Source organism: Caenorhabditis briggsae (genome assembly GCF_000004555.2).
Source record: "Caenorhabditis briggsae complete genome, chrI, whole genome shotgun sequence".
NCBI classification, from domain to species: Eukaryota; Metazoa; Nematoda; class Chromadorea; order Rhabditida; family Rhabditidae; genus Caenorhabditis; species Caenorhabditis briggsae.
Genome location: NC_013489.2, coordinates 11,887,444 through 11,901,554, shown reverse-complemented (window position 1 = coordinate 11,901,554; position 14,111 = coordinate 11,887,444). Strand labels below are relative to the sequence as shown.

The following is a 14,111-nucleotide window of genomic DNA, read 5'->3' as shown; positions in this document are numbered from 1 at the left end:
AAACATTTTTCAGATTTTTTTTGGATGAGTGGTGTTTCCAGGCAATAAGGTCTATCAAAAACCCTTCTAATGTCTCCAATTTCTCCATGAACCCCATTTCTTCCAGATCCAAAGCTTCTACCTAATCGCCGACGACATAATGGACAATTCTGAAACGCGACGTGGCAAACCGTGCTGGTTTCGGCGAGAAGGCGTCGGCATGTCAGCCATCAACGACGCCTTCATCATGGATTCGTTTGTGGAGGATATTCTGAGATTGGCACTTCCAGGACATATCAATTTGGATAGGTTGTGTGAAGCATATCGAAAATCGAAGCAGAAGACGTTGATTGGGCAGGTAGGAAAATTTTTTAGCGGATTTGCTACTGCCACGCAGTACCAAAATCGAAAATTTGCTACTGCTTAGCAGTATTAAAATCTAACTTTTCTACTGCTGATCCCAATTTTACTACTGCTAAGCAGTACCAAAAACCACACTTGTAACGGGCCGGGCTTTTTTTCCAAATTTCGGATGCCCGGCCCGGCGGGCCTGTCATTTCACAAGTTTTGAAAATTTCAGAAAACATATAAGGGGGACCCTTATGTGATTTTTTTCGAGTTTTTTCGATATTTTTAGAGCAAACAGGCAAACAATCCAAAATAACAAAAAAATGGAGAAAATTATATTGAGAGCTCAAAATTTGGCTCAACAATACATAATTTTTGATACCGGGTCTTCCGGAGCGGGCCCTGGCCTTGAAAAGTTCCTCAGGCCCGGCCCTGGCTTTGGCGGGCCGGCCCGGAATTTTACAAGTACGCCAAAAACGACTTTTGCACCTGCCCAGCAGTACCAAAATCATGAAGAAAGAAAAAAAATTCAGTTCCTGGACACTTCCTCGGTCAACCAAATCGCCTCCTTCACATGGGACCGCTATGAACTGATGGTGGAGAACAAGACATCCCACTATACAGTTTTCCATCCTCTCCAGATGGCTCTTATCATTTCCGACGTGCTGGCTTATCACGGATCAGTCAAAAAGGCTGCATATCAAATCGGATTCCTTTTCCAGTCCCAAGACGATTTTCTAGATGTATATGGGGATCCAAAAGTGACTGGAAAGATCGGAACGGATATTCAGGATGGAAAATGCACGTGGTTGGCTGTAAGGGCTCTTCAAAAAATGCACTCTTCGCCGAAAATCTCTACCCAGCTCATCGCGGATTTCAAGCAGAGTTTTGGGTCTTCAGACCCAGAAAAAGTTGAAAAAATCCGAAAAATCTATGACGAACTACAGCTGAGAGAGGAATTCCGGCGATTCGAGCAACATTTCGCTGGAGAAATCAAGAAGAGCATTGCTGAAATTCCAGATGTTATAGAGCCGATTCGACCCGTTTTGGATGGATTTGTGACTAAAATGGTCAAGAGAAATGCCTAAATTTTTTATGTATATTTTTTTGAATAATTTAAATTATATTTATTTGAATTTCTCTCGGTTTTGGCTTGATTTGCTAATTAATTGATGATTCTCTTTCTTTTGGTGACCCTGTTTTATTGATTTTTTGAGCTTTCGCAAATTTTTCTGCATTTTTAGGATGAAAATTACTCATTTTTTCGTATTTTTCAGGTTAATATCTCTGAAAATCCCTCCTTTTCCATAAAAACTCTTTTTTCTTCATGTTTCCTTCAAAAATCGCCGGTGGCCTAGAAAAATGCGCCTGCAAAAACTAGTCCCTCGCCGATTTTCGCCAATAATTTGAAATAAATTTTTGGGTTTTCAACGTTTCTGGAGCTAAAAAATGGATTTTCTTGGTTTTTTCCTTGAAAAATAAGATTCTACACCAATTTTCATGCTAAAAATCAGATTTTCGATATTTAAAAATTAATTTATAGACCCTAATTATGATATTTATATGAATGCGTTTTAAGAATTGGATTTTAAGTCTTTCTTGTAAAATAGTACTTAAAAATTCGTTTTAGATTGGTTTTATCTCCCCAAATATTCGTAATTTTCAGATTTTTCAGCTTAAAATTTTTTTCGTTTTTTAAAAATAATTTTTCAAAAATTCAAGTTTTGGAAAATCAAAATTTCCAGCCACTAATCATCACAAAATGACGAACAAACTACTGCATTCAAAGTCCCGCGTTTCCTATTATTACGATGGGGATTTCGGAAATTTCTATTATGGCCAAGGGCATCCGATGAAGCCCCATCGAGTTCGGATGACACACAGTTTGATTGTAAATTACGGATTGTATCGGAAGCTCACTGTAATGGTAAGAAAAAGAAAAATTGTAGGGAAAAATCGAGAAAATACCGGAAAAAACGGAAAAATTGGCGAAAATTTTGCGAAAAATTGAAAAAAATGGCCTAAAAATCGATTTTCCAGCTTATGACAGTCTTAGAGCTGAAATATGGCAAAAAAGAAGGAATTTTAGCTAAAAAAGAAAGTTAAAAGCTTGAAAAATCACCATTTTTTTGCCAGCTAAAGTATGACTTTGGTACTGCTTATCCAGGTTTTGGTACTGCTAAATTTTGCTACTGCCAGATTTTGGAACTGCAGTGTCCAATTTCAAAGAATTTTGGCTCATTTTCAGCGTCCCGCGCCTGCTTCCTTCTCCGAAATCACTCGTTATCACTCTGACGACTACGTAAACTTCCTCCGCAGCGTCAGATCTGATAATATCCAATCGCTGGCTGACCAAATGGCTCGTTTCTCAGTCGGAGAGGATTGTCCTGTATTCGACGGTCTCTATGAATTCTGCCAACTGTCTTGTGGTGGATCTCTGGCCGCTGCAGCGAAGCTAAATCGAAAAGAATCAGACATCGCCATTAACTGGATGGGTGGTCTTCATCATGCGAAAAAATCCGAGGCTTCTGGATTCTGCTACTCCAATGACATTGTTTTGGCGATTCTGGAGCTACTGAAAGAGCACAAAAGAGTACTGTACATTGATATTGATGTTCATCACGGGGATGGTGTCGAAGAGGCGTTTTATACGACGGATCGAGTGATGACGGTGTCATTTCACAAGCATGGAGAGTATTTTCCAGGCACTGGAGATTTGAAAGGTGAGAAAAGGCCAAAAATCGTGAAAATTGGGTGAAAATGGCTTGAAACGGCTTAAAAACGTGCCTAAAACCAACATTTGCTACTGCTAGGGAAGGTTGTAAACGAGGGGTGGAACTTTGGTATGAAACTTATATCATTCGAAAGCTGAGAATGAGAGATTTTCAAATATGTATTCAGATTTTGCTAAAGAGCTACCAGTTTCGAGAAAATCAAGTGTCAAATTTGGCTCAAATTTAACTCTTAAGGGCGCCGCGCCTCCCCTATATAGAATGAGGGGAGGGAAATAAATAGCGAGCAGTGGTGTAGTGGCGAGAAGGGATGAAGAGTATCCAACCGGTTGTAGGTTCGATTCCTCTTCCCGTTATTGTTTTTTGATTTTTTATTTTTGGGTTTTGTGGCGATCTTCAAAATGCTATCAACGCATTTTTTTTTCAAAGAAAAATTTCAATTGGATACTTATTTTTTACTTTTTGACAAATTTTGAAAAGTACATACTCCATAACTTTTTCCATAATTTTTTGAAGCATCACTAAAAATCTTTTTTCAGTTTTTTATTTCAAAATCCACAAGATTTGTTCATTATTGGGGTTGTACAGTGATAAATCAATGCGAGATAATGTGAATCTATGTTTTTTCTCAAGTTTTGAGTACTACTGGGTGATTACCGAAAAAATATGGATTGTAGGATAATCGAAAAAATATTAAAAGATTCCGAAAAGAATAAAGCTTCCAGATCTTGTTAAAAGACTCATTTTATCGTTTCTGTTTGTTTAAAATTCATTTTAGCACATTTGAATATTTTTCGAAAAATAGTTTGAAAATGCCAAGTAGTTCCCCAGGGATATTTTCCTTCAAAAATTTCTTTTCTGGAAAATCTAGGAAGCTTTTCCAAATCATAGAGGAACATTTGAAATTGTAATGACAATCAAAAAAACTTTCAAAATCTTTCATCAACCATCAATTTTATTCCTCTCAAAAATCAGAATGTAGTTTGAAAAATGATTCAAAAAACGTTTTTCAAAGCATATAACATAAACAGTTCATATGTTTTTCTAATAAAAAAGAATGATCCCCTGAAGTTTTCAAGTTTTTTTCGAAAAAAAAAATTTCGCAAAAAAAATCACCATGGGGTCCCCTTTGCTTTTGCAATTTCTCAGATTTCGAACCTGATTTTCTCGAAAATGGTAGCTCTTCAGCAAAATCTGAATACATATTTGAAAATTTCTCATTCTCAGCTTTCGGATGATATAGGTCTCATACCGACGTTCCACCCCCCGTTTACAACCTTCCCTAGTTAGCAGTACCAAAATTCATTTTTACACCTGCCAAGCAGTAGTAAAATCGAAATTTGACACTGTCGGGCAGTACCGAAATCTCTATTTTCATCATTTTTGGCTCATTTTACACTTCAAAACTAACAATTTAGCTAATTTTTGGTCATTTGTCAGGCTTCTTTTGAGCCGTTTCAAGCCATTTTCACTTTTTTTTTCAACGCCGTTTTTCGGGGATTTAGGATTTTTTTTCGAAATTTTTCGCCATGATATTAGGAACATGCATATTTTTTGAAACATTTTAATGCAATAAAAATTTTTGGTCGGAGTCCCCCTTTAAGAAATTTTAGTTTTTGAGACTCTTAATTTCTGGTTTTCTGATTTTTTTTTTTTTGAGATTCTGCCTTTCTGAACTTCAGAATTCTCGAGTTTCGCGAATTTTTTGCATTTCAGCATTCATGAATTCCTAATTTGTTGTTATTTTCAAAATGAAAAATATTTGAGATTTTTTGAATTTCCGAATTTCGAAATTAGGATTTTCCGAAATTCAAAAACTCAGAAATTCAGGTAACCAAATATTTGGAAATTGAAGTGCTCGAGTAGTCAGAAATTGGGAATGCGAAAATTTACACATTTTAACATTTTGGAATTTGGAAACTTATTATTTCAAAGATCAAGGTTTCTATAGTTTCAGCATTTAAAATCATTAAAACATTCAGAAAATTTCATTTTTCACGATTTCTATGTCATTTTTTCATAATTTCTATATCATTTTTCATGATTTCCAAATCATTTTTCTGTGCTAAAAATCTTTACTATTAACAATCACCAAATTCTGTGTGTGTGTCCGGTGTTCCCGGTTCCGGGACCCTAGCGAAGTCACCACTGGACCAAAATTTCCCAAATTTTCACAGATAACCCGAAATAGCAGTGAGATGATGCCCGTCTATTTTGATTTGTGAAATTTTGCTTCTGACGTCTTCTGGAGACTGAGTTCTGAAGATTTGAAAGGAAGAAAAAATTATGATAAGAAATCTGAGAAAAAGACAAGCTCCCTTAAAGATCAATACAAAAGGGTTTAATGTAGTCTTTGAATTTCTTAGGCTTTAAGTTTTAAGAAATCGAAATATTTCAAACTTTAAGAAATCAAAATCTTTCAGTGGTTTTGAATTTCCAAACTTTGCAAATTTTTTAAATGCTGAAACTTTAGAAACCTGGATCTTTGAAATAATAAGTTTCCAAATTCCAAAATGTTAAAATGTGTAAATTTTCGGATTCCCAATTTCTGACTACTCGAGCACTTCAATTTCCAAATATTTGGTTACCTGAATTTCTGAGTTTTTGAATTTCGGAAAATCCTAATTTCGAAATTCGGAAATTCAAAAAATCTCAAATATTTTTCATTTTGAAAATAACAACAAATTAGGAATTCGTGAATGTCCTTCCTAACAACTTTTTTTGAAAATTTTTCGCTTTTAACGGTATTTTTCGGGGATTTCGGATAATTTTCAAAGTTTTTCGCTATAATATTGGGAAAATAGACAACTTTTCGAACATTTTAATGTAATAAAACATTTTGGTCGGAGTCCACCTTTAAATTAAGTTCTTGCATTTCCGAAAATCCAAATTTGGTAATTCGGAAATTCGAAAAACCGAAAATCAAAGCTTCCGAATCTCAAGAAAAATCAGAAATTCAGAATTTCAGAACTTCAGAAACTCAGAAATTTGGAATTTCCATAAATCAGAATTTCTGAATCATGAATCCCTCAAAATTTCTGGATTGCCGAATTTCTGATTCCTTGAAATTCTGAATTTCTGAACTTCCGAATTTCTCAATTTCTCAATTTCTGAACTACTGAATATCTGAACTTCCCAACTTTCAAAATTTCTTAATTTTCAAATTTGTGAGCATAGGCCTTAAAAAATAGCCTCCGTAAAAGTGACGGAACCTTTTTATAAGATTGCGGGTATCGTAAGCGGGGGCCAGGAGGTTTAGCCCCGAAGGGGCGTAAACCGACTGGTTTTACTACTGATTGGCAGGTGCAAAATTGTATTTTACCACTGCTAAGCAAATTCAGGCTATTTTCAGCAATTTTACTACTGCTAAGCAGTACCAAAAACCTAAAAGACCAATTTTCCAGACGTCGGCGCTGGAAAAGGGAAATACTACGCGCTGAACGTCCCCCTCCGTGACGGTGTCGACGATTTCACCTACGAACGAATCTTCCGGACAGTCATGGGAGAAGTCATGGCCAGATTCCAACCAGAAGCCGTCGTCCTTCAATGTGGAGCTGATTCACTCGCCGGAGATCGTTTGGGAGTGTTCAATTTGACTACCTATGGACATGGAAACTGTGTGGAATACATGAAGTCGTTCAACGTCCCGTTGCTTTTGGTTGGAGGCGGTGGATACACGATTCGCAATGTTTCGAGGTGCTGGTTGTATGAGACGTCGCTGGCGCTGGATTTGGATGTCCCAAATGGTATTTTCAGGTCTAGAAAATCCGAAAAATCCAAAACCTTCCAGAACTCCCCTTCAACGACTACTTTGACTACTTCATCCCAGACTACAAACTACACATAAAGCCGCTCCCACATCTCACCAACTACAACACCCAAGAGTTTATCGATCAAACTATCGTGTCTCTTCTAGACAATCTGAAATTAATGACACATGTCCCGTCAGTGCAAATGCAGCCACTTCCAACGACTTCTGATAGAATTGTGAAGACGTTCGATGAGAATCTGAGAAGAGACCATCAGGATGACGATGTCCGAAACTCGCAGCTAGATCAAGATGTCGGAATCGAGCACGCTTCTGAATTCTACGACGAGCAGGAAGCCACCAGAAACACGCATAAACGCCAACGATTCGAGAGCCAAACAGAGGCATCAGAAGACGCCAAAAAGACACGTGTCGATGGAGAGGAATAATCTATCTATGTACCTATTTTATTTTTCTTTCAATTTTCACCAAACAAAAAAACATAATTTTCCCACTTTTCCTCTTTAATTTACAAGAATCTCATCGCTTTTTCCACCCCTTGGTCGTCAATCTTGGTGCATTCTGTGCAAACACCGCGACGCGCAATTGCACGTTGTCGTCAGTCTCGGTGCATTGTGTGCATACACCGCGACGCATAAATGCACAATTTATGGAATTTCGAATTTTCTATCCCCTCAACCAGTCAATATTCTCTCTTATTTTCTTTGATTTGATCGATTTTCCCTGGCATTATTATTATTTTTGACACATTTATTTCAAAAAATATGATTTTCGATGAATTTTCAACCATTTTTCAGTCATAACCCGCGTTTTGTCGTTGAAATACTTGAATTTCCATTTTTCACCTATTTACCCAATTTTTCAATTTTTCGTTTACAGAATGAGTGGCGACGAGGAAAAGACGACCGATTTCTACGTTCGATACTATGTCGGACACAAGGTTTGTGATTTTCTATTAAAAATGGCTAAAAGTCTAGAAATATCGATTTTTGGGTCAAATTTGATTTTCCGAGCCTATTAATGCGGTTTTTAACACTTTTGAGCTTAAAAATATTGATTTTTTAGACCTTTTTGGGTCAAAATTTGATCTTCCAAGCTTAAAATTCTTTTTTTTTCCAGGGAAAATTCGGTCACGAATTCCTGGAATTCGAGTTCCGTCCAAACGGCGCTCTCCGCTACGCCAACAACTCGAACTACAAAAACGACACGATGATCCGCAAGGAGGCTACAGTCTCGGAGTCGGTGCTCAACGAGCTGAAACGCATCATCGAGGACTCGGAAATCATGCAGGAGGACGACGAGAACTGGCCAGAACCAGACAAGATCGGACGTCAGGAGCTCGAGATTCTCTACAAGAACGAGCACATCTCGTTCACCACTGGAAAGATCGGAGCGCTGGCCGACGTGAACAACTCGAAGGATCCGGATGGTCTCCGCTCGTTTTACTATCTCGTCCAGGATCTCAAGTGCCTCGTCTTCTCGCTCATCGGACTCCACTTCAAGATTAAGCCAATCTCCTAAATCTCATGTTCTATTATTCTAACTTATGTCAAAATCTGAAACGTTTTTAAATCCTGGAAAATCCTAAATTATTCTCATCTTGTCCCATTTTTCCTGGTTCAAGAATCTTGAAGTTACATGAAAATTTTATGAATAAGCTGCTAAAAGAGTCATACACAGGGAAGTGGGCAAAAAAAAGAAACCAGAAAGAATTTAGAAAGTGATAGGAAATAATAAAATTAGCAGTATCTTTGGATGTATTCACGAGCGCGGTTCTTGAAGGCTTCCTTGTTCTGGGTGTACTGTTGAGCGGCTTGGATGTTGAGGGCATCGTCGAAATCGATGAGATCGGTGAACAAAGCGACCAGTCCGTGGACAACCTCCAGAAGGTTTCGCGTTGGTCGCCATCCGAATTGATCCAACGAATTCTGACGGAGAATCGACAAGCAGATAGAGCCGTCCTCGTTGATATTCGGGTGCCAAACCTTCGTCACGCACTTACACACCGGTGGCATGTTGTTGTACTCTGGTGGCACGTTGATCTTAAAAAGGAACTTTCCGCCCTTGTATATTCCCTCCTGTGGGGTGACGGTCAGGTCCAGTTCGTGGAGTTTCGATGTAGAAGGGACGTGGAGATTCCAGAGCTTCTGGTTTTGGTTGCGAAGACTGCTCTCGAGATCCTTCATTTCTGTAAGAAAAAAGGTGTTTAAGGGGGTCATTCAGAAGCATTCAGAGCGTTCTAAAGCTTTCTAGAGGTTTCTAGAGCTATCTAGAGCTTTTTAAACCTCACCTTGAGCGAGAAGCTTGTCACGAACGGCTATACGCGTCTCCAGGTACTGACGATCATCGTCGTTGCCGTTGATTCGATTTTGGAGATTGAACATGGTTCTGAACTTCGAAAAATAGGAAAATAGTGGCAGGAATTTGATGAAATTTTGACACTGAGCAAAGCATAAAATTTTCACTACCAAAAAATTCATGCTTCGGCCTTCTAGAAGCTTTTTAGAACTCCAGAAGTCCGGAAATTGGGGAAAACCCTAATTTCCAACCTAATTTTAACTGAAATTTTCTGAAAATCACTTTAAAACCTTTTTTTCCGGCTCAATAACCAGAAATTACGAGAAAACTGGTTGCGAAAGCCTTTATTTATACGAAAAAACATTTTCTATGATAAACTTTTCCACAGTTAATATTGAGCAAGACCCCGAATTTGACGATGCTCATTATGAAAAATTCATGCTTCGGCCTTCCGTAAGCTTTTTAGAACTCCAGAAGACCGGAAATAGGCGAAAAATGACGCAAAAATCTTAATTTAATTTTTTTTTCGTTTTATCATATTTTCTCACCTAATTTCAACGGAAAATGTCTAAAAATTGCTTTAAAATGTTCCTTTTCAGCTCAACAATCAAAAATCGATAAGAAAAGACGACGTTCCAGAAGGAAACCGCCGAAAAATGACGTATGAAAAATGCAGTGGCGCCAGGTTCGATAATTGTGGGCGGAGCTTGCAATTTGCAACTGCGGCACGCTTCTTTTGCAACCCTGGCACGGTTTGCACGCGACGTCAAGGTAGCTCTCGTCTTTCCAACACTGCTCATTCTTTCGTCCTAAAATCGAAATGTCTGGTGGATACTCTGTTTACGGTGAGTTGCGAATAATTCTGAAATTTTCAGCATTGAATTCTGGCCTGAATAAGCCTATTTGCGGCCAAAAAACTGACTTTAAAATTATTTTTTAGGCCAATGTTTCTTTTTGAAAGTTTTGGGCCTTTTCACAATTCTTATCATTTTTCAGTTGGAAACGCTCCATTCCAAAGCACCGAGCAAGAGATCGGAGACTTCTTCTCCCAGAAGGGCAATGTGACCAACGTCAGGTAATATTATAATGCTTTTCGCATCTCCAGATGCCACACCACTTTCCTGAGGACTGCTGAATTTGGTGGCTAGAGTGTAGCCTAGTTTGTTGTGCCTAGCACTTGCCATCAAGGCTGTCGAAAACAGGGCCGCGACCGGTCGTGATGAGGACGTGGGCAGGTTACCATGGACCAATGAGTCCGCTACTTCGTAAATAAGTTCGGCCACCCGAAAACCTCCAGGGCAGCTTAGGTCGCCGAGTCCTACCTATCGCAGAAGTACCTTTACGGGAAAAGCCGCGGCCCTGTTTCTCAATCTCTAGGTGTGTCGAGTGTGCCCGCACTCGTCACAACATTCATAATTAGAGGCTGTGTCGTGAGGCAGCTGGAGGAAGCCTGTCAAGAGCGTAATCAATAAAGGCCCCATTTTCATGCTCTACCTTAATTGAATTGAAACCTCGACCTAATCCATCATCTTCCAGAATCGTCTACGACCGCGAAACTGGACGCCCAAGAGGATTCGCCTTCGTCGAGTACTCGGACGAGCAATCCGCTCAAAGAGCTGTCAACGAGCTCAACGGAGCCGACTTCAACGGAAGACAACTCCGCGTCAACCTCGCCAACAACAGATCTTAAATTAGCTCGCTTCCTCGCGACCTCATAAAGAGAATTTTAAACATTCCATATCATCGCGTTTCTATTATTGCTTGTGTAAGATCTCTCGAAGGATAATAAATAAACCGTTGACAATGTTTTTCCATAGTGGTGTGCTTTTGTTGTTGCTTAAGGTTTTAGGAAGCCATACTCGCGTTTCTTGCTTTCAAAATCTTCGGATTGTCACAGGATTGCGTTTGCAGCTGCTAAGAACAATAATACTAAACATGTCGAAGCGGAAAGCCTCCCTGGAATCCGCTCCAAAGCTCGCTTCGATTTTCACAAAGAAAGTCAAGAAGCTAGCTCCAGCTGACGATGGAAGTCAGAAGTCGTGGAAATTCGTGTGCTGGAATGTCGCCGGTCTTCGGGCGTGTGTAAAGAAGAGCGATTTCAGTGAGATTCTCAAGGAGCAGCCGGATATTGTTTTTCTAGGAGAGACCAAGTGCAAGGAGTGGCCAAATGAGATTGAAGAGAAGTTTAAGGTTAGGCTCCCACAGCTGGGGCGCCTTCAGCGCGACTCACTATTTTTGAATCCAAAAATAAAAAATTGGGTTTTTTCTGACCTCCATTTTGCCGCCAAGTTCACATTCTCATAGTTGGCGTATCTGTCGCGCCTTCGGCGCGACTTTCTCAACTCATCTGCTTAAATTAGGCTCCGCCCCTTTTTCGAATTTTTAAAGCTAAAAAAATCGTCCTAAAGACTCCAGAAAGTTTTAAAATCAGCCTAGAAATCCCCTGAAAAATTATTAAAATATTCAAAATTTTGGATCTGGCGCGCCTTCGACGCGAATTTCTAAGCTAATCTGATTTCCAGGACTACTCAAAAACCCTGGTGATTTCCACGGAGAAGAATGGCGGCTATGCTGGTGTGGGAATGCTCAGCAAGGTTGCTCCACTGAAAATCCACAAAGGAATCGGAGACCCCGAATTCGACACCGCCGGTCGTCTTATCATCGCTGAGTTCGTGGAATTCTTCTTCGTTGGATCCTACGTCCCTAACTCCGGCGCAAAGTTAGTCAATCTTGAAAAACGAGGTCGCTGGGAGGCGCTTCTAACAGAGAAGCTGAAATCAATGACAATGACGAAGCCAGTGATCTACGGAGGAGATTTGAATGTGGCTCACGAGGAAATTGACTTGAAAAATCCCGAATCGAATCGAAATAAGACGGCAGGATTCACGGATCAGGAGAGAGGATGGTTTACGGAGATGTTGGAGATGGGATTCACGGATACGTTCAGAAAAATGCATCCTGAGGAGAAGAAGTACACATTTTGGAGCTACTTGGCGAATGCGAGAGAGAAGGATGTCGGATGGCGACTGGATTATTATGTTGTCAGCGATCGCATCATGGAGAAGGTGAGACGCGTCGCGTGTCTGTGTTGCGGTCGCCAGATAATTTTGATTTCCTGTGTTTTCAGGTCAAAAAAAGCGAAATCATGTCGGATGTCAAGGGAAGCGACCATGCTCCGATCGTCCTTCACATTGAATTTTAAATGTTTTTTCCTATAATTTCCTGAAATTTCTCATGCTCACTCTCATTTTTATCACTCATCCCCGTTGTAAAATACCACCTTAATTTCATTTCTTTTGTTGATTACTACTTTGATACTCTACACAATTTTCTTATTGATGAATCTCATTTTTCTGGAAAAATGAGGGTACGATGAATTCGAACTTTCCCGTAATCGAACTCATTCGAATTAGAACTGTCCCTTTTTCGAACACGCCCAGAACAGAACAAGAACAGAATCGAACTGCTACAAATTCGAACTGTGCGGTGTCGAACTGTCCCGGATTGGAACTGTTACGTCCTTAGGATCCGGCATTCTGGCCGGCTCAAGGAATACGAATAGTAGTTATAGAATACAGATTTATTCAGGTACTAAAGATGTACGAGAATAGAGGGGGAAAAGTAGAGAAGGCTGGGAGAGACTAGGACAGACCGAGAATGGTTGTCAGCCCCAAAGAAAGAGGGGTTCTGACCAATGAAACAACTAAGAAGAAGAGTGCCAGAGAAGGGTTCTTAGGTGGGTAGATCACAAATAATTTGGTAGATCAAATATAAAACTAATGGAAGTATGCATAGAATGCAACACCTCCCTTTTTAAGATGGAACTAGGATAAGGGAAAGGATGATTAAGTGGGGGGGGGGGGGGGGGGGCAGACTACAAACTTAATCTAGAAATAAACGGAACAAAAATCAATGATAAGACTTTTGATTAGGCTTCATGACCAAACGTGGAGGTTGGTTGATAATCCGAGTAGACTTCCGGTATTGCTTGGGCGGTGGAGTCTTCGGCTTCGCTGGAGTGTTCACTGGAGATGACGTGGTATGTGCTCAACATGTCTCTTGGTGCTCCATCGTCTTGTTCCTCTTCATCATCAACTTTGCACCTATTACTCTCATTTTCTGTGAAAGATATCAAAAAATGGTCAACTAGCAAAACAATTTTGATAATATGATGAACATTTTATCAGTTAGCTACTTTTTGATATCTTTTACAGGAAACGAGATAAGTTGGTTCGAAGTTGACCGTTAACAAGGGAACCTTTTAAGTGAAGGTAGGAGTTAGCAGAAACCACCTACATAGATCGAAAGAGCATAGTCGAAAACCTATACATCCGTTTTCAAAGTCTGCTTTGAAGTTCTGAAATTTCAGTTCAATTTTTTTTTCTCGAATTTTTTAATTTCAGTACCTCTTTGCTTTCCACTCTTTATATTTCAAAACATTATTTCTCGGAAAGTTTGAAGAATCCGAAAAATCAGAGATCGAGTTAAAGGATATCGGTTCTTGGGATTTCCAGAATTTTCTAGATTTGATTTACGGAGAAGCTTTTGTTGATGGTAATTATCCCGATATGCGAAAGAGCGCGTTTGCATAATGTGAGTGTTATTCCAGACGATACTGTCATGGGAATTCTGAAACTTGCTGATATGTACGACTCGAAAACTGCAAGATTCCGGTGCCAAGATTTTTTGATTGAGCATTCAAGCCGATCATTAAATGAGAAATTCCAGCTTTCACTCCAATTCAAACTGGATGGCCTCAAGGTTTTTTGGGGGCGGAGTTCTGTAAATTACCATAAAACGTTTTTCAGAAAAAGTTTTTGTCCGAAGTCAAAACATATAATGATCTCCGCTATGTTATTCCATCGAATCATTCGGATTTGGACACGTCTGTCTGGGAAGAATTGTTCCTAAAAAGTATGGATCTTCTTCTCGAAAAAGAACGAAAATTTGGTGTTTGACTGGTTTTGTTTTTGTTGTTGTTGAAT

At 39.4% G+C, this 14,111-nt stretch overlaps 7 protein-coding genes across 7 annotated transcripts in view; 6 read left to right on the top strand and 1 right to left on the bottom strand.

Moving 5' to 3' along the window:
* The window catches only part of Cbr-fdps-1, a gene marked incomplete at both ends in the record, with an annotated part of 2,242 nt that extends 827 nt beyond the window's left edge, over positions 1-1,415 (top strand). Inside the window, 2 exons of the mRNA XM_002640480.1 lie at positions 107-337; positions 861-1,415. Coding sequence (XP_002640526.1) covers positions 107-337; positions 861-1,415 — 786 coding nt within the window. The remainder of the gene's footprint in view (positions 1-106; positions 338-860) is intronic.
* A 674-nt stretch (positions 1,416-2,089) lies between these two features.
* Positions 2,090-7,256, top strand: Cbr-hda-3 (the record flags this gene model as incomplete). The annotated part of the gene is made up of 4 exons (XM_002640481.2): positions 2,090-2,254; positions 2,576-3,050; positions 6,464-6,805; positions 6,850-7,256. The coding sequence occupies 4 exons, from the start codon at positions 2,090-2,092 to the stop codon at positions 7,254-7,256; spliced, it is 1,389 nt and encodes a 462-aa protein (XP_002640527.2).
* A 452-nt stretch (positions 7,257-7,708) lies between these two features.
* Cbr-mag-1 lies at positions 7,709-8,349 on the top strand (the record flags this gene model as incomplete). The annotated part of the gene is made up of 2 exons (XM_002640482.2): positions 7,709-7,768; positions 7,948-8,349. 2 exons carry the CDS (start codon positions 7,709-7,711, stop codon positions 8,347-8,349), a joined length of 462 nt encoding a protein of 153 aa, XP_002640528.2.
* A 218-nt stretch (positions 8,350-8,567) lies between these two features.
* On the bottom strand, positions 8,568-9,212 carry Cbr-ubc-12 (the record flags this gene model as incomplete). The annotated part of the gene is made up of 2 exons (XM_002640483.1): positions 8,568-9,016; positions 9,119-9,212. The coding sequence occupies 2 exons, from the start codon at positions 9,210-9,212 to the stop codon at positions 8,568-8,570; spliced, it is 543 nt and encodes a 180-aa protein (XP_002640529.1).
* A 734-nt stretch (positions 9,213-9,946) lies between these two features.
* On the top strand, positions 9,947-10,816 carry CBG18692 (the record flags this gene model as incomplete). The annotated part of the gene is made up of 3 exons (XM_045241304.1): positions 9,947-9,953; positions 10,123-10,201; positions 10,663-10,816. The coding sequence occupies 3 exons, from the start codon at positions 9,947-9,949 to the stop codon at positions 10,814-10,816; spliced, it is 240 nt and encodes a 79-aa protein (XP_045096554.1).
* Positions 10,817-11,061: 245 nt separating this feature from the next.
* Cbr-exo-3 lies at positions 11,062-12,328 on the top strand (the record flags this gene model as incomplete). Its single annotated transcript, XM_002640485.1, has 3 exons — positions 11,062-11,316; positions 11,649-12,191; positions 12,254-12,328. The coding sequence occupies 3 exons, from the start codon at positions 11,062-11,064 to the stop codon at positions 12,326-12,328; spliced, it is 873 nt and encodes a 290-aa protein (XP_002640531.1).
* Positions 12,329-13,063: 735 nt separating this feature from the next.
* On the top strand, positions 13,064-14,084 carry CBG18694 (the record flags this gene model as incomplete). Its single annotated transcript, XM_002640486.1, has 4 exons — positions 13,064-13,165; positions 13,530-13,680; positions 13,736-13,887; positions 13,935-14,084. The coding sequence occupies 4 exons, from the start codon at positions 13,064-13,066 to the stop codon at positions 14,082-14,084; spliced, it is 555 nt and encodes a 184-aa protein (XP_002640532.1).
* Positions 14,085-14,111: the final 27 nt, after the last annotated feature.